The 20,000-nt window shown below is 39.2% G+C and overlaps 1 protein-coding gene across 6 annotated transcripts in view; it reads left to right on the top strand.

Annotated features, from left to right (window-relative positions):
• arvcfb (ARVCF delta catenin family member b) overlaps positions 1-19,790 on the top strand; it is a 125,938-nt gene extending 106,148 nt beyond the window's left edge. For all 6 annotated transcript variants that reach the window (XM_023397548.2, XM_087171584.1, XM_087171582.1 and 3 more), the window contains 9 exons: positions 1,290-1,417; positions 3,101-3,251; positions 4,412-4,604; positions 5,851-5,962; positions 7,003-7,090; positions 8,662-8,715; positions 10,625-10,716; positions 13,307-13,419; positions 17,231-19,790. In XM_023397548.2, the coding sequence (XP_023253316.1) occupies positions 1,290-1,417; positions 3,101-3,251; positions 4,412-4,604; positions 5,851-5,962; positions 7,003-7,090; positions 8,662-8,715; positions 10,625-10,716; positions 13,307-13,408 (920 nt within the window). In that variant the 3' untranslated portion in view covers positions 13,409-13,419; positions 17,231-19,790. The remainder of the gene's footprint in view (positions 1-1,289; positions 1,418-3,100; positions 3,252-4,411; positions 4,605-5,850; positions 5,963-7,002; positions 7,091-8,661; positions 8,716-10,624; positions 10,717-13,306; positions 13,420-17,230) is intronic.
• Positions 19,791-20,000: the final 210 nt, after the last annotated feature.

The following is a 20,000-nucleotide window of genomic DNA, read 5'->3' as shown; positions in this document are numbered from 1 at the left end:
GGTTTTCAAATAGAAACCTTGGAAATACAGGCCTCAGAAGATTTGAGAAGAAACAGTGGGTTATATTTTCTTTAATTTGAGCCTAGAGGGATAGAAAAGGGATTTGAAATTGCTTGTGTCCTGTTGGAGAGGATAGGAAGGAAGCTGCTGGTGAAATGGTGTTTCTGTGTAAAAAAAAAAAAAAAAGGATTTTAGCCACTAGTTCCAAAGCATCAGCTAACTTGTGATCCAGACAGCAGAAGCCTGTTAAAGCCTCAGTGAGTAAAAGCAGATTGCGCCCCTGTTGAAGCCTTACTTCTGGCTTTGTTTTGATTCCTCGCTCGAAAGACATTTGCTTAATGCTTTTGCCGTCAACTGTGCCGCCAATTATTTTCCATATGTGAGCTAAACATCCTGAGATCCATTTACATGACTTCTTCTTTTAGACGCATCTAAAATAAAACCTGAGCGTGTGTGTAAGTGTCAGAATTTGCCTTCAACATCATCACAGTAGTGAGGCAGCCATTGAAATCTGATGAGATGGCCTCGCTCGCTGTGGACTGATGTATCCGGCCATAAAAAATGTACGACTCCCTTCAGTGTTGTGAACAGCTGAAAATGACCTTGACTGAAGATGTATTCGTGCTCTGACCTTTTTAATTGAATCATTGTGTGTCTTTTTGATCCTTTATAGAGCACTTAGTGACGCACCTGTTTGTGCAAAAATTAATTTAAAAAAAACCCTGGATGAATGGATTTGATTTGATGTGATTTTAACGCCTCTGTCTCTCCCTGCGCCTCCACTGTCTAATAGCTGATAATGTAATTAGGTTTCCATCAGAGGGAAGGCCTAATGATTGACTGTTGTTGAATGTGTTATGTGCTGGTGAGATAAGCGTCCCTCAGAAACACTTTGAGTTTGGTCAGAGCTGTCAGATCAATAACTTCTCCGTCTTGTGTTCTCCTCATTTATAATCCTACAAATATTTTCAGTCGTAACATGTCTTCATATTACTACCAGGCTCTGTTCCAGCATTTCTTCATAAAGGTGTTACTATTGTGAAACCAAGTGAACAAGCTCCTGCTTTCCAGACTCTATGCTGTGAAATTGTGTGCATTTCTGTTTTGTGGCGTTTATCAATGTTGTCTGCTGCTGCCAGACCCAGGCTTCTTCTCTGTTGCCCCTCGTGCCAGAGAGATAAATCTCAGCACTGTACTGCCCGTACCCTCATGCAGCCTAATTGGCTTGTGTCTTGCCAGGTAGTTTGACCAGTGTGTGTGTGTGTGTGTTTCTCTGTATTTCCCTGCAGGCTTTGAGCTGCTGTATCAGCCGGAGGTGGTGAGGCTCTACCTGTCTCTGCTGACAGAGAGCCAGAACTACAACACTTTGGAGGCCGCTGCCGGGGCTCTACAAAACCTCAGCGCTGGACAGTGGACCGTGAGTCCGGGGCTGGGGAGGGCACAACACGTACACACTGTTCTGTCTGACTTGTTTTTATTTATAAATTGCATTTTTGCCACTCCTGCTCTCATCGTTGTCCTTTTAATAACACACATTTTGGACTGCGATCGGAGCAAAATTATCTAGAGTCAAACGGGATTAAAAGGACACAGAGATTCCTTCCAGAGATGCTCAGAGTCACAAGATGCAAATGCACTGTGTCTCTGCAAACCATATAGCAACTTTGTAAGAAGAAGGAAATATCAAGAAAGAGGCGCAGCTGAAGCAGGCAGCAGAACGCTCAGACAGTAAAATCGTAAAAAATATTGATTGCCACGATGGTTGAGCATTGCACTGTCAAAGAGAAATTTAGTTTTATTTAGAAAGATTTATAGGTTTATAGTAGACACAGTTCTTTCTCAGTTAGGTCCTTCCATCTACGTGGGATTCAATGGCTACATAAGAGCTTGATAACTAATGCACAACACGCTCTCATCTCTGGTAGATGTTTGGCTGTGATGATGGATGATGTAAGGACCTCTACAGCGAGGCTCAGACATTTATTCCAATTAGAATGGCTGTGGAGCTGCTGAGAGGCTGTCTGGCTTTCAAGCAGCAGTGAATTATCAACAGGGAAGGCCGGTTGTCAGACGCCAGTCTACGCGCAGCACCTCCGGGCGAGAGCGGTCACTTATGTTTTTCAGCGGGCCGGCTGTATTCAGCCCACGGCAGCATCATCACGACGCCACCTCTTTTAACACCCATGTGTCAGACTGTAAACACATCCCTCAGTCCAGGAAAGAAAAAAAAAACCCTCCTGAACTCTTTTTTTTTTTAGTTTCATGAGTTAACATCCAGCTCTGAGTCTCACATGTGGTGCTCTGAATAATTCAATAGTAGTGATTTTCAGCTAAGGTGGGCATTTTGAGGAGAAATCCTTCTTTCCTTTGGCGTTTTTTTTTTTTTCCCAGCGGAAGCTGATCAGGATTCTTGGCCAAGCTCACAAACCCATGGAGCCAGAAACCCATCACACTGGCACATCTGGTAGCCGGACAAAGCATGTCCCTGCTACCTGGGAGGATATCAGAGCTTCTCCTTTAAATCCTCCTCATTCTCTGCTTCTGCTTATTTTTGTGCCACTGGATTGGCCTGTTTTCCCAAGGCTCACTACTGCCACCTGGTGGTTCAGCTGCGCCTGTCCTCTGCTTAATTACATCTCTGGGGGCATCAGTGCTTAGAAGAGAAATCCTTTTATGTAAAACTTAATGTTTCATGTTACAAAAAAATGAGAAGTAAAATCTACTGATGTTTAAATTAAGAGAGATTATATCATATGTCCATTCAGATCCCCACTGTGTAATGTTGTGAATTAGTCAAGGCCAAGGAGCAGTGCTGAGTTGTCTTGTAGTCACTGAGTGAATGATTGAAAAAGATAAATGTCTTACCCCTTCCCTCGACTGGTATTACGGAGGTGACCTGGACTCCTCCAGCGGAGCTTTCCCAGTGGTCAAAAGTAAAGAAGCGCGGTCATGCTGGGCAGCTCCACGGTGGGAATCTGTAGGTCTGCCTGAATGTCAAACAGGATGCTGCTGCCACTGCGCGCTCACTCAGCCTACACTAGAGGTTAAAGGTTGAAATTATGTAAAAGCAGTCACAACATGCCTCTGTCCTCCCCTCCAGTGGTCCAACTACATCAGAGCCACGGTGCGTAAGGAGAAAGGTCTCCCCATCCTGGTGGAGCTGCTGCGCTCTGACTCTGACAAGGTGGTCCGAGCTGTGGCCATCGCCCTGCGCAACCTGTCCATCGACCGCCGCAACAAGGACCTGATCGGTACGAACCGTTAGCCGTTAATATCACACACACATCAGATAGCATTTTTGTTTTAAACTGGCACAGTTTTAAAACACTGACACACTGATGTTTTGCATGTTGCTGCAACAACAATAACTGTCTAAAGCCAAAGATTCAAACTTTTACACAACTTACTCACACACTTCATATGCACACTGAAAGAGTTATTGGCTGTAATTATCCCTCCTGTCGATAGTGGCTTTGAAGAGCTCTCTTCCTAATCTCATTACAAGAAACAGAGAACAAAATCTGCAATTGTTGTTCTGTGCAAAAACGCACTTAAAAGTTCAGCCAAAGCAAATATGAGTCGTAAGCAGTCTGAGTTAGCCAAATCAAGTGGGTATCTTCCAAAGTTACTGAGTCTGTAGAGCCAGATACCCACCGATAAGTCTCACATTAGTTTCACTTGAATTTCAGTTTGCATTTTTACATGAAAGGAGGACTGTGCCTTTTGTTCCCCGTGTAAAGTATATCTCATAGTATAGTCAGGAGGGAGGATTACAGCCACTGATAATGTGGCTACATATGGGCGTGTGCATAAGTATTGTTTAGAGACAGACTTGAAAAAACATGAGCCTGTCCTCGAATACATTTTGTGTCTTTATTATATTTCAGCTTCCTACACACCTGTCTTACAAGTGCGCATTAGATTATATACTGTGTTGGTTTTGACTAGTTTTTCAACAGTTGACAGCATGCCCTTATAACAAGAGTAATTGTATTTTTCATTTGTATTAATGCCACTTAATTAAATCATTTTAAGGTCTGAACCTTTATAGTCCTGTTGGTAGAGCTACATTGCAACACATATCCATTGTAACAAGTCATTCACTTTACTGTAAAGTTTTTAAAACATTATTTATCAGAAGACAGCTGATAAAATTTTACTCGTATTATAACATTAACTGTTTCAAGTAAAGATAAAAGTGTTGTTTCAAAATTTCAGAAATTAGGTGAAATAACATGAGATACCATTTAAATGATCCCAGTTCACAAGATTCAAAGACTTAAGATAAGTAAGATAAGATTAAACCGATCTAATTAGCAAATCTCAAATTTGACGACATTTTAAATGAAACTTTATTATTCCAGCACTATCACCTGCTTAATCTTAAAAAAAAAAAAATGTCACCTTATAGGAAGCTATGCCATGCGGGACTTGGTGAGCAACCTGCCCAGCGGTCAGCAGCGACCTGCTAAGAACCTGGAGGAGGACACCGTGGTCGCCATCCTCAACACCATCCACGAGATCGTCACCGACAGCTCTGAAAACGCCCGCTCCCTCATCCAGGCGCAGGCCATCGAGAAGCTGGTCGCCATCAACAGGACCAGGTAAGACTTGCAACATATATACAGTACATCACATATTCTACCATAAATGTAATTACAGCAATTTTCTACAATTTCTAATACTGTGCATTGTCTTATTTGGATTATTTGGAGGATTTTATGCATTAATTTGGCAACTTTTTAGACATGGATGAGCCCAAATGGCACATTCAACACAGTTACACACTCAACACTGGCAGAACTATTTGCCTTTTTATCACAAAATAAGCTGCTGGAAGAATATACCTAGATTACCCAAATCCTCACACTCAGTAAATTGTAGGTGATTGCCCTTTTGTTTTTATTATCAGTCATACACTGCTTACTGGTCAAACAGTTTTATGTTGCTCACAGTGAATTTCAAGAGAAACTCCATGTTCATATTTGTGTTAACCACACCAGAGGTGTGGCTATACCACAGAGACCCCATACGTATACAGTACAGATAATTACAGTGTGACCTTGAATGCAATTTGCATTATGAGCTTTTATATTAGTATTCATGGAGGATAATGTAATGTGTCTCTAATAGGCCAGACTTGGCTACCACAGTACTACACTATAACAAGCCCGAGCCCACACGCACACCACTACCCACCACACATTAATTAACAGGCTTTTAGAACTGGAGGGCATTGTTATATGGGGGCGCCTCTGAAGCTGCTGCTTATACAAGTGAGCGTGAGGACGCTCCTCTAAGTTCGCCTCAACAACCCGATAACTAAAACCAACAGATATCAAGGCCGATATTTCAAGAAGTGTCTTATATCATCATAATGTCAGCTGTTCCAAAATGAAGTGGCTCTGCTCCACACCACACTATTAATTTAAGATGAAGAGCGCTTTTCAAAGGCTCGTATTGATCATAAGCTCAGTATTGATCAATCAGTCATTCTAACCAGCATGAATATACATTGTTCATTCACAGACCAAATAGCTGTGATTCCTCTCACCCCCTCTGAGATTGGCTTTCTTTGAAGTGAGCCCCCACCCACATGTAATTAATACTGGTGGCTCAGAGGTGGCTAATGAAGGGAAACATGCACTCATCTGGCTATGAATTAAAAACTAGACCCTGGAGCCACTCAGGAGACTTGAAGTCTTTGAATGAAGAGATTGATTGCAGCGGCGGTGGCGTGCTAATGTCACACACCCAGCCATCAGTGTTTTTGAGGATTAGATGAGGTTTCTGAATTTAATTGCTCTCATTATTTCTTAATTTATTTCTTCCTTGTTGTGGTTCTTTCAGCCAATCAGCTCGCGAAACAAAGGCGGCGTCCCACGTGCTGCAGACGGTGTGGAGTTACAAGGAGCTAAGAAACGCTTTGACCAAGGACGGCTGGAACAAGAGCCACTTCCAGGTACAGAACTGTTTTCCTCCACATACTGTATGTGTGAATCTTGAATATTGTTATTGTGATATCAGGTTCTTAAAAAATATTATTTAAACCACAAGTGTCCCACTAAGTTTGTATGACAAAAAGCTTTAGTAAAACAATAAAATAAACCTGCAGTGAAATTTAAGTACAGCATGTGTATTAACAATGTGGTAAAGATATATTAAAACACTTACTTACCAACACATGCAGTCTTCATATTATTCATGTTATGTACAGACAGTTGATGTTACACAAGTCAACTTCTGATATTTTAGACTGTCAGTCTGTAAAATGGTAAACATCTCTATATTTTCAATCCTAACCCACCCACAAACAAATGTAATATACTGTATGTACATATATTGGATTTCCATATACAAAATATATGTCAATATAAGACAAAAACATGTATTTAATAATTATATATTAGAAATTGGAACAATTTCATATATTGACATATTTGTCTCGCCCCTACAAATATGTATGTTTATGTATGTAGATATATGTTGTGTAAATATCCATCCCAAATCCTTTCAATATATGTTGATATTATACAGTAGATCTAAAAGCCTGAGAAACTTTCCCAGAATGGGAAGATAGACATGTTTAAAATTGATAAGAAATTAATAAGAAAAAACATATATAGGCTTATTGATTTATTATGTATGTTGTTTGAACAAACGTGCATATATAAATTAAACATACATTGTTAACGTATGCTTGCAACATGTCATACCATATAAAAAGTCATCATAGATATTTATACAAATTTTTATTTTAATATTATAAACTTATATCTTCATATATCCTGAGGATGTATACATGTGATAGTAATATATCCCCTAGGTGACATATATGGCAACATCACTCTTGATATAAGGACATATACAGTATGTCATATATTACATTTCTGTTTGGGCGGTATCAAGAGAGAAAGCATAATTCTCTTTGTTCGACATGTACCTGTTTGAGCTGTATGATGTCACGTTAACATGCTGCTTGCTCTGTCGCTTCTCTCACAGCCCACAGTGACAGCCACCCCTAAAGCAACAAAGAACGGCAAGCCAGGTTATGATGACACCACCCTGCCCCTGATGGAGAAGAACCAAGGTGCGTGTGCGTGTTTGGGTGTGGTGCTGTTTTTGCCTGTTTAGAGGACAGATGGGTGGGATTAGGTTGAAAATACCTCAGGGAGCCTCAGCAAAATGAGGAAGAAGTCAATGCTGTTATTTATTTCACCATAGAACAAATGTGTAAGACATGGTAACCATGGTAAAACATGGAAGTCAAGTGACTAATTTAAAGGATAAGGCTGGTGATCTTTGTTATTGTTATTATAAAGAAATCCCATTAAAACACAAAAATCAAAAAGTCTGTCTCTCAGAACTTTTTGACCTCTCTACACTGTCTATGGCGCACAGCACACGAGTCTTTGGTTTCCTACTATATAGACGTTTTTAAAAACGAGAACATTAAATTCCTTTTTTTTTTTTAAATTCTGTAATTTCGTAAACTAGCTGGGCACCGTGGATTTCAGCAAACTGAAATAATTTTCCGCTGTGGATGAACACACATTGGTGCTCTGATTCAGCAGCAGTATGGTTTATGTGCAACCGATTTTAAATAAAGTGCAGTGCCCAATGCAATAGCAGAACATGTCACCAAGTGCAACAGTGTGGCTCATAGATGTGTTTTCATAGTTTCTGGACAAGAATGGAGCTCAGAGACAAATAAAATACACCAGACTTTGGCTACACGTAGTACTTGTTGGTAGGATCCATTAGTTCAATGGATTTATCGACTAGTCGACAAAAATATAGAATATAACCAGACTTATCCTTTAAGAGGCCCTGCAAATACAGGGCAACACGTGACATAAACTACCTGACATGGAGCATCCCACCTGTACAGTCCTTAAAACGGGTTTAAGCAAAATACTGACAAATACTGGAGAACAGCATCTGGCTCAGTGTGTGTCCACATGCTGAGGATATGTATGTTTTTTTTTTTTTTTCATGGCTATATTTAAGCACCATGCTTGCCACATTATTACACTCATCCACTGTGTGGTGAAGCTGTGGTGTGTTACATGTTGCAATAATGCCATTTATTATTAAGGAATAAACAAAGCACATTAAATGGGAAATGGAGCTTTGAACGTCATCCTGCTGCTGTTGAACCAAAACCTGACACCCTCAAGAAGGAATATAAAGAAATGTTGTTGAACTGTTTTTTTTTTCATCTTGGGTTTTGAATTGATGTAATAAGGTCAGGGATAATGAATATTCCTCCACTCTTAAATAAGTGTGTGTAGCTGTATCCAATGAAAAAACTGGGGTAGAGGTTTTCTATAACAGCAGCAGCATGTGTGGGGGAGGGAGGGGGACTTGTGCGGTACATTGGCCCAACAACAAACATCTTTTTGACAGAGGAGTCAATAGCATAGCAGCAGGTTACTGTCCTGATTTTCTGGCTATATGGCCCCCTTTTTAATTTTTAATTTTTTTTTCCCGCATCCATACATGCACATGAATGGTGGCGCTCATGCTTGCCAACTCTCAGTTTGCTTTATTCAATCACTGGCCGAGAACCATTACCCTGAAAAGCAGCAGAGTTTTGGCTCAATGACTCAGTTTGTGTGTGTGCCGCTTTTGTACAAATGGCATATGAATGCTTTTCAGGCACCAGGAAATGTGGCAGTGGTGATATGATACCTATGGATGAGCTGGGTCCAGGTAAGAGCCAGACTGCATGATCGTCCTTAGCCAAAGAAGAAGTAGCTCTCCTCTAATCTGTCCGCAGTGTCCCATAGTATCTTCTGTGATTCAACATCTCTTCTACTACCAAGCATTGCCAAGATTTTTTTTTTTTTTTCATCAGAAAATTCAAACCACTGAACATCCTGATCTCGGTACGATGGCTTTGGACCGAGTTTCAGTCATGACACCCTTTGATGCTGTATGCAAGACCCCTCTCTTGACAAGATGTTTGTACAAAGCTGGGCTTTGATTAGAAGCTTGACACCAAAGGATGTGGGTGGTTCTCCACTTACTGCATAATAAATACACTCTTATTATATCTCAGTGCAGATTTCCTCTGCTGTACTCAAAGTAAATAATCCTGTTGTTATAGAGCTGCAACTCTGACAGTCTTCCTTTTCTTACGTTTTTAAAAAAATCAAGAATATTGAGACTCTTAGGGGTGACAGATAGAATAACAGTTTTTTCCATGAAGGAGTAATTTAATTTATATTTGTTATATTTTTTTTGTTTTTCACACTCCTATTCAAAGTCACCTTCTCAGGGTATACAGTATCATGTTGGTTCACCTCCAAGCCTGGGGGTCTGTATTTATCCAGTGTCTAAAAATCCCTCCCAGGAACTGTGCTGAAAGTGAAACTAGGATTCAAAGAATCAAAGTAGGATTTGAGACTTATTTATGAAGCTTTTTACACTTACTTTCAACAAGGAGAAGGATTACTCCGAGGACAAGACTCAGAGCATCAAAGTAGAAATGATGATGCGCAGAAAATAGAAACATTCTTATCTGTAGCCTTGATGTGTATGATCAATTAATCTCGGTAAGTAGTTTATCTGGGATATAAATTAAAAATGAAAATGCCAAAATAAAAAAAAAGCTCATAATATTTTTGAATAACTATGAATGCGAGCAATTGCAAGAAGCCATTTGTGTAGGTTAAACATTAACTGTATATGCAGTGTAACTAAGAATGAGCCTTACCTGTGTGACCCATACTAGACGCCTGTATCCAATCACAGTGTTTTACAATGTTAATAATGCACCACATGTTGCATGTAGTGAGTAATATTGCACCGTAATGATATTGCTACATATTAACTTGTGTGATCCTTCAGATCAGAAAAATGTGATTTGCATGATGTCACTCAGTGTAGAGAAATACACTGTGACAACATGTGTGATTGAATCTGACTCTATCTGAGGAGATAGACAAGTGATCAAAGTTTGAGTTATTCCTGCTTGGTTGTGACTGGCTCAAACTGTTACTCTTGCAAAATTATGTTTTTATTTTGCATCTCATTCAAGGTTTAAAAAAATGTGTAAATATTCGCCTGGTGTCTCTTCATAACCTCACGCCTCTTGTGCATGTGTCTGCATAAACATCATTTTCTGAAAAGACTTCTGACAGGTTAGGACATCATGGGAGCTCTCCTAAATATTTGCTATGATTTGTCATTTTGTAGGTTAAGAAAAACGTAACTCATAATATAACAAGTAGGACAGTATGCGTCACTCTGAGACGGTTTGGCTGTACAGGGCAGATTTCCTTCTCTGAAATGCTCGATGGACACTGGATTACATGAGAGCTCATTTTTAAAGACAGTGATGAGGACAGGGTCAAATACCACTTGCAAGTACTTAAACTAGTTTGTTTTAGATGTACAGTGGTGGTAAACAACATGAGTGTCAGAAGGTTTAGATGAGCACGAACCAAGAATGTGGAGAAATCTTTCGTCAATCTTCTGTGTCCAACCCCTTGTGAATCTTCCAGGGCAGAAAACCGCTCTGAAATTTAACACAGGTTAAAACAACACTATGAGTTATTTGTCAAAGTTTTATTGGTTAGAGAGGAATCAGCTGACTGTTGTTCTCTGGCCTCATTAGATGGTTACTCCACCATTGACCAGAGGGACAAGGACTGCAAATACAAGGCGGGCGACGGCTCAGTGGACCTGACAGAACGGGAGCCATTAAAGGTACAGACAGACCTCTCTGATCTCCTGCGGGACTGGGGGATAGAGGATGAAATAATGATGCCTCACTGAACTATTATCATGCTCTCTCCCTCTGTGTCTTTCTCTTTCCCTCTCTCCTCATGTCTTCTGTGGTGGTCCTCATTAGAGGCTGTTAATCCTATTGATTCTTTAAATAGGCTGGAAGTTGTCATTCTCTGTTACTGTTGCCCGCTGCAGCTCAGTGCTGGGGAGAGCGTCAGATCTGCGAGCCACCAGTTAATTGAGTGTAAGCTTTTGGTGTCTGTAAAGTAATTAATCTGAAACTGATTAAAAGAACCCGCCAACAAGCACTCCTTGTGGAGACGACCCTTGCCTTGGCAATGAACAGACTGCTGCATTATCAGGTGGTTGTCTGCTGATTATACAGCCGTTTCACACAGCAGCCACAGTTTGTTTATTGTGGAGCTGATTGGCAATTCACCCTCAACGAGGAGTCGCGGGATAATGGCTTCAGAGGATGTCTGACATGTGTCGGATGACTCTCAAGTACTTTTTGTAGTTTATATTTGATCTATTTTAGTGCTAAATTAATGGGATTTGCCATGTGGGGTTGTAAAATAACTACAAGAAAGAGTTCATTGAAGTTATTTTGGCATATGTCTCTTTAGTTGCACGGTCATAAACAGTATCTGCTTCTCCATGCAGGTTCAAACTAACTTTAGCGTCTTAAACTATAATAAACTATTACTGTAGTTTATTATAGTTTAAGATAATGAAAATAGGAGTTTTACAGTTTTGATTTAAATGTAAAAAGCAGAGAAAAATTGTATAATTCAGTATCTTAAAGCGACCCTATGTAACTTTACTGAACAGTGTCCACTGTGGCCGCAGGTAACATTTGAAATAAATGTTAAAATGAAAACAATTGCTCAAGAGTCCTAAAGTAAATGACCTGACTCAGTAATGTCAATTACAAAAGGCAAAATCTACCTTACCAATGTCTATGCTTTGCTAACGTTAGCTAGCTGGTCGTACCAGTATGCCCCTGAGTTTATTGAAGCAAGGGTGCTTTTTATTGTTATAGATTAAGCTTCTCATTTGTAAGAGGAACACAGTGTTATTTAGTTTTTAAAAAGCCACATAGTCTTTAACATTTATTTAAAGCTGGCCCATAAGACCTCTCTGTTTCTATATACTGTGGCATTAGTGTAGAGGAAAATATCTGAGAGGAGAAGCTGAGATTCTAGATAATATACTTTATATTCCTGGTAACAGATGTTTTAAAGTCAGAAATAAGAAAGTTTTCCCTTTTCTTTTTTAAACTGCATTTGTATTAAGGGTACTGCTGCAGTGTTTTGTTGTGATTATAAGGGGAGCTTAACACCAGTCTGAAAATCCTTGTTCCACTGCCTCCCTGGTTGAAAGTTTCAGTTTTGTTTCTCTGACCTTGTCAGAAATGTGCTCTGTCATAGCTGTAACCACACCCAACTCTGATGTCACCGTGTACTGACCACACCGTGGAGTACACGTCTACATCATTACATCAAGTGAAGAAGTGAAACCACTGGATAAAGGCGATTTTCATCTGGTGTTAAGTTGCTCTTCTGGGTTTTTATCTTCATTGTTAATTTTAACTGATGTCTCTTCTGCATTGATTTTTAAAAAATTTGAATGGAATCAAAGATTACCTCAAATTCAAAGCGAAAAAGGAAGTATGCTTTTTCAATGCTTTAAAAGAGCATCCTCTGTTCATTAATAATATATAATTAATAATAACATTTATATACAATTCATACATATATTTATACATAACACATTTATTAGTAATATTATTATTATTATTATTTGGAGGCATCTTTAAGGATAATCAGACGAATCACCTCAGTTTTGTGAAGAGGATTTTGCTCAGAAATGTTTTTAAAACCTGTAATGAAACATAATTAGTGACGAAAAATTAAAAATCTTCATTTGTATGGTTCTCAGCGGCAAGTTTCAGTGTCACATGATGTTTTAAAGCTGTTCGAGAGGCTTTTAAACCAAGTACAGAGTTTGGACAGTTTACAGAGAAAATGTAGCATTCAAGTATAGCAGCACAAAAATGGCAGCTTCAGTATTAAGCACTGACCTCAGGCTTCAATAATCTATTTTCCTTTTTATTTTACTCTCGTCACATTTAGCGAAACTATTAAACCAGTTAGAAATGAAGTTATACTGTCACTACCTCTTCAATGGGCAGATACTTTTAGCAGCTCTGAAGTCACAGACAGGAGTACAACATAGTCGTGTTTGTCTTCGGAGTGTGGAAACCTTCGAGTGTTACTCCAAAGCTGTCTTCTAAGTCTGCCGTCTGTACTTCCCAGAGGTGTTTTGCCCGCTTTGAATGCAACTTGGCTGTGAATCTGCTCTCTCCCTCTTTCATTTGCATGTTTTGGTATGCTGTTTTGTAATCACTCTGACTTCTTTCCAAGCTTTCCTTAAGGCAGGGAACTAACACTGGCTTCTCTGATCCTGGATGCATGTGTATGTATGTGTGCGTGTGTGTATTTCTGAAATGTATTGACCTCTTTTTGTTTTGCTGTGTTTTTTTTAACCCGTCCTCCTGTGGCCACAGAATGACACAAATAGGAAACACTATATCAGGAGTAACAGGCCTGCGGTCAGTCTGGTGGACGCTTGTGATGTTAAGCCCCAGCCTGTTGACTCCTGGGTCTAAATGCATGCATGGTAGGTCTGAAAAGTAAAAGCACAACAAGAAATAACAACCTTCACCCTTTGAGTTGGATTGTAGCATCCTTTCATTCCCTGTTTGTTCATCGTTTCCGCCTGTTTTCCTTTCATCCTCACACTGTATCATGTAGACCTGCTGTCACCCTGCACCCACAGCAGTCAGCTGGTGAAGTCACCTTGGTCTTCTCATTGAATTTTACGCTGTTCACTTGCAGTTTAACTGAAAGTGACTTTTAAGGTTTAAAAATGAATGCCTAGATTAAGGAAAAGAATTGATAAAATGTAATTACAAGATTGAAAATGTCTGAAATACACTAACAATAACAAACTGATGTTGGGGCTTCAATGTAAAATAATTCTGGGGTGGATTTTAATTAAAGAATGCCTCATTTGTTATAGTTTAATTCATCATTTACTAAACTCCTCTCTCAAACAGCGATTGTTCAGTCGTACAGCATCTAGGCACAGAGGGCCTGTCAAGCTTTAGATTTCTTCACGTTAAAGCTGTTTGCATGGGGCTGTCATTAGAGAAACACCTTGCATTTAAAATAGTTTGATGTCTTTTTCTCCAGCTTTTACAAAAACCAAAAAATAAAAGAGCTGAAGTGTTAAGAAATAGAATTAACAATGTGTTTGCTCTAACTTAAACTGCCATCATAAGCATGTCACGACTTGCACATCCACTGAGTATCATTTCCTCAGTGTGTGGAAGCTGGTCCTGGATGCTATCAGAATTCAGGCTAACATACGCAGCTCTTTCCTGCTCTTTAACAACCCCAGTCAAACTCATCACCCAAAATAGCATTATGTTTGCCAAACACGTTCATCAGTCCTTTTCCTAAAATCTCGTGAAATTAAAAGTGAAAACATTCAGTTTGAAAACATGAACAAGTATGTAGCTAAGCAGCTAATCAGGATATCAGAATGAAATAACAATTCAGTCATTTCCGTATCGTACTTATGTTCTTTATTTAAATTTCTTCTGCATGGATCATCAGTTGGTGAGGGTGCTGACTATTTCCTGGTACATTACTTATCTTCATTACCTATCACAATATATTATTTTTTCTCTCCTTTTATGAGATTCTTGTTTTTCAAAAAGCATTTTTAAACAACTCATGGAGCTAACATTAGCTTAATTAGCTAGCTAAGCAGCAACAGCTAGCAAAAGTTGTCATTTCAGCTAGCAACTGACAGTTGACAACTGTCGATTGTGTTGCCTAGATAGAAACGAGCAGCCTTGTGTATCGCTGTCTACAATCAAAGACCCGTTGTTTCAAAAAATTACTTAAAATTTAAAGTGGCAAACATCCAGTTATTGTAAGGTGCATAATGCACAAGTGCGAGAACAGAAAGCTGAGAGGCATAGCAACAGTAACTAAGGGAGGTGGGGCTTACTGAACACTCAGTTTGTATTTTAACATTGCTTTTGCCACTGCAACATACACATTTTCAACACACCGTTGTTCAATAAAAAAAACCCAACGTGAAGTCTGCTCTCTGTAATACACACAGACCGGTCTGTGTGAGTTTACAATTCAGCACCACCTGTCTGATTGAAATGTACGCCTAGCTTCACTCACTGCTTCCCCTGACAGCCTTTGCTGAAAGTGGTGGCAAATGATGAAGGGGAATCATTCTTCTGCACTCCAAGTGGATCCTCCAGAGACTCAGTTATCCCTTAATGAAAAGCGGTAGAGAGAAAGAAAAAGATATACACAGACACATACACACGTATACACACAATTTTCTACATTTCTGTACCTGCAATTTCCTGGGTCAAAGCAAGATGACTTCAGATAAATAATTCATGTAAGCTGATATGGTGATGAAGAGAGCCAACACATATAATGCACGCGCAAAAATTCATACATTATCAGCTCAGGCATAATATGGGGAAGACAGAGATGTAATGTGAATTCATGTGAGGATGAGCTAACATGAATTCAATTTACATACAATTTGATGTCTGGAGTAGTTCATTTGAATATTTTATATTTAAATTCATGGTATAAATGATTACTAATTGCTTTCTTAGGTAAAGTAGATGTCCATATTTCTAATTAAGTTGCACAAAGAAGGAAATTCAGCTTCTCTGTGGGGTTGAGAGATATCCTAAAATGTCTTTTTTAGTATAGAGAATCAAGTGTATTTCAACCGAAAGCTTCACTGAATAGAGCTATAAAACTAATAGAACTAAAACCACTAAAGTCTAATGAAAGCTTTCTGTTGCAAGGTTTTTCTCAATTTTTTACACAAGGAAATAAATCTAAATCAGTAATGTCCTCAGACCCTGTGGTTATTGACTGAATTCCCAAACTGGCCCACTATTTAATGTCCCACTAAATGACTTTAGCAAGGGTGCCAGGTTATCTGGGTGACCTTCAGTAGTAGTCATTGTTTTACCAGCAGCATCTCTATCTCCTCCTGCCTCCTCCTCACCGCTGTTGTCCTCTCCTGCACCAGAGGCCTCCCATCAGACCTCACTGGCTTCCTCATTGTCATCTTCCTATCTCAGTCATCTTTGTCAGTGGCCATCTGTTCAATTCTTTCATCTCCATCCACTGCATTATCATAGGAAACACATCACAGGGTTACTCCAGAGAAATAACATGATTTTTTGGTATACATTGAAATTTTGCCACTTTAGTAAAAAAAACAGCTTCAGGTAAAAGTAAGAATTACCCATCAGGTAAGTAATTTTCACTTCACGTAGCACATGCAGCATCTGTTTTGCTGTCTCCTGCCTCCATTTGCCATCTGGACTGTCATGATTGAAGCATTTGTTGACACTGATGAGATTTGTCAAGTACTGTTATAATGCCAAATCATTGTCTAGCCGTCTTACATAAGTGGAATTAAAGTGGAGAGTTTCATTCCAAATTCATATCCAGTGATGGTAAAATGTGGCTCCAACTCTGAAAACCTACATTTTAGTGTGAAATTTTAAGGGTTAAGGCCAATTATTCTTATTCTCAACAAATCCAGTGAAAAGACCAAAACCAACAATGACAGTAACAGGTATCGTTATTCCTCTGTGCCAGTTGAGTGTTAATGATGGAAATAGAATCCAACAAATGCACTATTTGCTACTGCTTAAGTAATGTTTGAGATTTTGTGGGTGATAGGGTCGTAAAGAGGTGGGGTGTTACATGTCAGGTATAACCTGCCTCACCTGCTCCTGCAGCGCCCTCAGCAACTGTACTTCCCTTAGCGACATGGGGGCAGCACAACAAGCTGTAAAAACAACACTGACATGTTAATATGACAACACGGCTAATGAGACAAACATGTTAGCAAACAGTTGCCCATTTACACATCCACTCGATACAGAGCTGTTTCTGACCAACTGGCAGTGACACTCAACCAAAACAGTGAACTCGAGGGCCAGAAAATCCATCTGATTCTCTGTGGGTCTGTCTATATGAGTGACTCCTTTCACATTACTCATAGATGTTTTCCCCACTTGTAATATAAAGACACTGCAGCTGTAAAGTTTCATATAGTCAGTAAGAAAAAGGTGGGCCTGGGGATGAATGCCACAGTAAGATTGGGGAAGTCTTGAAGGTTAGGTGTTAAGAGACAGGTGTTTTTTCATTTTGGTCTTTTCATGGAATTTGTAGGCAATAACAAAAATTTTGAAAATTACCAGCCTCATCCTTTAACTCACTGTACAGTATTAAAGTTACCAGTTCTCATTTTTACAGGGAATATGTAGCATTTTGGACTGAAACTCTTCATTTACTGTTATTTCAAACTCAGTAGAACAGTTCCTCTAATATTTTTCTCTCTTATCCATGTGCTTCAGGCTTAAAAGTGCGACACCCCAGCTAGAGGAGGATCTCTCATATCACCACTGCCATTTCACATGGAGCTTATCTTTGGAGTTGGACTTTGTACAGAAAAGAGGATTTAAAAAAATTAATGATCACAACAGCGACTACCCAGCAGCAGCCAGCATTCTCATGCTTTTCAGAAAAAAAATCAAAAAGAATAAAAAGTGACTACTCCTACTACTTTCTCATATCTACATTCCCACCGGACATCATGTGAATTTTGCAGTGTTGACTCTTGTTGAGCTCTACCAGTGACAAGAAACGGACAGAGGCCGGTGCTGTTGAAGGAATGGACATGTGTGGAGGCGACAAAGGAAAGTGAAAGAAGTGAACGGAAAAGAAACGTGTGCTGGAAGGAAACCTGTGGGAGAAGAAATGGGAAAATCAATGTTTTTCATTTCAATTTTCACATCTGATAAAAGATCATGCCCCAAAATGTTCTGGGTTTTTGAATTGAACAGGTTTGGACTGGTGTGTTTTGAAGGTCACTGAATGTTTGTTTTGAGAATAGCGGGATGGACACGAGAAAGGAAAAGTAAAAGGAAAGAAACCGAGCCTGAGAAGAGCTGTAGCATAGCAGATAACATGTACTCCCAGCAGCCTGCTCTCATAGATTTACAATCCATTTGGTTCACTGTGTTTTTTCAGAAAAAAAAAAAAAAAAGTGCACTGAGATGCTTTGAAATCAAAAGTGGTTAACAGGTGGTTGATGTCCATTTTATAAAAGAAGGAGTCTGCAAGTTGTGGTCTGGAGAAAAGAAAGTGACAAAGTGTGTGCATCTGATGGAGTGACAGGTTTTGTTAACACTGCATTGAAAAAGTAAGATAAAATGGAAAGACTTCCTGTTTCATCGTGATCAACATGTTTGAGCCAAGTGGCATGTTGACCTTCAGTCACAGAGCTGTGGTTACATGCGTAACCACTTCAGTTGTGTAGCGACATGGCTCCTTGAGTTTCCTGGTTGGTTGCTCTTTGTCAATGATGTGTATTAAAGAGGATATAAGGCATTTTGTTTATAAATGATTTGTGTTTTTGAAAAGAGAGGGAGATGATTGTTCTCTTGTTGAAAGGATAGATCTAAAAGCATTTTTATTTTTGTTGGGTTTTATATAAATGTATATTAGGGTCAAAAGGAACAAAAAAATTGAAAAATTAAGGGAAAAAAAACAAACAAAAAATGACAGACTTCTTAGTTGTATATTAATATCACATTGTTTGGAAAGCACATCTCATTTGATAAAGGCTCACCATGTTTGTAAGCAAGAAATAACAACGTAACTTAAATGTGTGTCAAATATTGTCGAGTTACGCCGACGATCACCTATTTATATTTTGTATTTGTCAAAAAAAGGTTACAGAAAAAAAGTTTATCTGCAGTGTTCTTTCTAAAGGCGATGAGTACATATTGTCTGGCAGCCCCTGCATCTTTGAAACAGACAATATGGGGGGGTCTAGGGGTCAGACAGAGGTGATGGGATAGACAAGAGATGGCAGTGTTAATACAAGTCCCTTCATTTTCCTTCCTAATGCATTCAGACCAAGTTACCACCAACCCTGAATCCTCCTTCACCAGTGCATCTTAAAGAGAAATATTCAGTCGTGAGCATGAAGAAAAATCTGTACAGATGTTTATATTTTATTCTTTCCAAGTGCCAGTTTTTTTGTGGTGTCATTTGGATATTAACTAATTCATTCGTGTGCAGGAAGAGAGTACAGGTGGACGAGTGGATCTGGATATTCAAGGCAAAATAAAAAAAAAAAGTTGTAACACACTGTATAAATTAAAACTTCAAGTTTGGTCATATAGTATATATTTTTACAACGTTATAGGTCGGGCAGTTGAGATTTAGAAAACCAGAGAGAAACAGAATCCTATTGCCATTTTTCTCTTGCTTGGTGAGACTGTGCTCAGAATCCAGTGGTAACGTGTCCGGTCTCCTTTCCAGCCTACTGTCTCCTGATTTAGCTCGAATCAGAGACAGAAAGAGAGTCCAGTCCAAGTTGGTGTCACTCATGCGTCATTGAGGCGAACGGCATGTGCCTGCATTGAAGTCTGATTTTTCTTTGTGACGTATGTGACTTTATAAAGCTTGCATATTTTACACAGTGTTTACAAAAATGTACGTTGTGGTAAAAATCAATAAACTACAAAAAAACTTACTGTATAAATTTTAATTTCAGAGGTTAAAAAACGTTATAACAATACCCAGCATCCCTTTTGTGTGTCCTCAGAAGTGTGTGCTTTCATTGGACAATACTGAACCCTCACAACAAAGACCCATATGACTGTCTATTCCTGACTGCACAATGCAGTACCACAACCAAAGGATCCGGAGGTGTATTTGCATGCATTCAAAAAAAAGGGGGTTTTGTTTTTGTGGATGTGCAGCACACTGTACATTTACAAAATAAAAAGTTAAGCAACTGTAAAATAAATGCAGGACACGGACACACATCAAAACAAACAAACCTACCTGTGTAGATATAACTGATTCAAGACCGTCAAAATAAAGTAACTGTACTACTCAGTAGCAGATGTGTTTGTACCTATCATGTGCCTTAACCTTTTCCATGGTAGATAAAGATAAGTGTGTTTTATATAACTTTATTGCTCCCTTTCAACTGTCATCTCTCCATCCAATCTGTTCACCTCTCCCCTGTTCTCCTCCTGTGTCTACCCCCTCTCTTTTTCCTTCACTCTGCTCACTCATTCATTCGTCCTGCACCCCCACCCTCCCCAC

This window comes from Seriola lalandi, unplaced genomic scaffold (genome assembly GCF_002814215.2).
Source record: "Seriola lalandi dorsalis isolate HSWRI2012SDOR001 ecotype SW California unplaced genomic scaffold, Sedor1 jcf7180002054883, whole genome shotgun sequence".
Classification (NCBI taxonomy): Eukaryota; Metazoa; Chordata; class Actinopteri; order Carangiformes; family Carangidae; genus Seriola; species Seriola lalandi.
The sequence above is the reverse complement of the archived record's forward strand: the minus strand, read 5'-3'. Positions and strand labels throughout refer to the sequence as shown.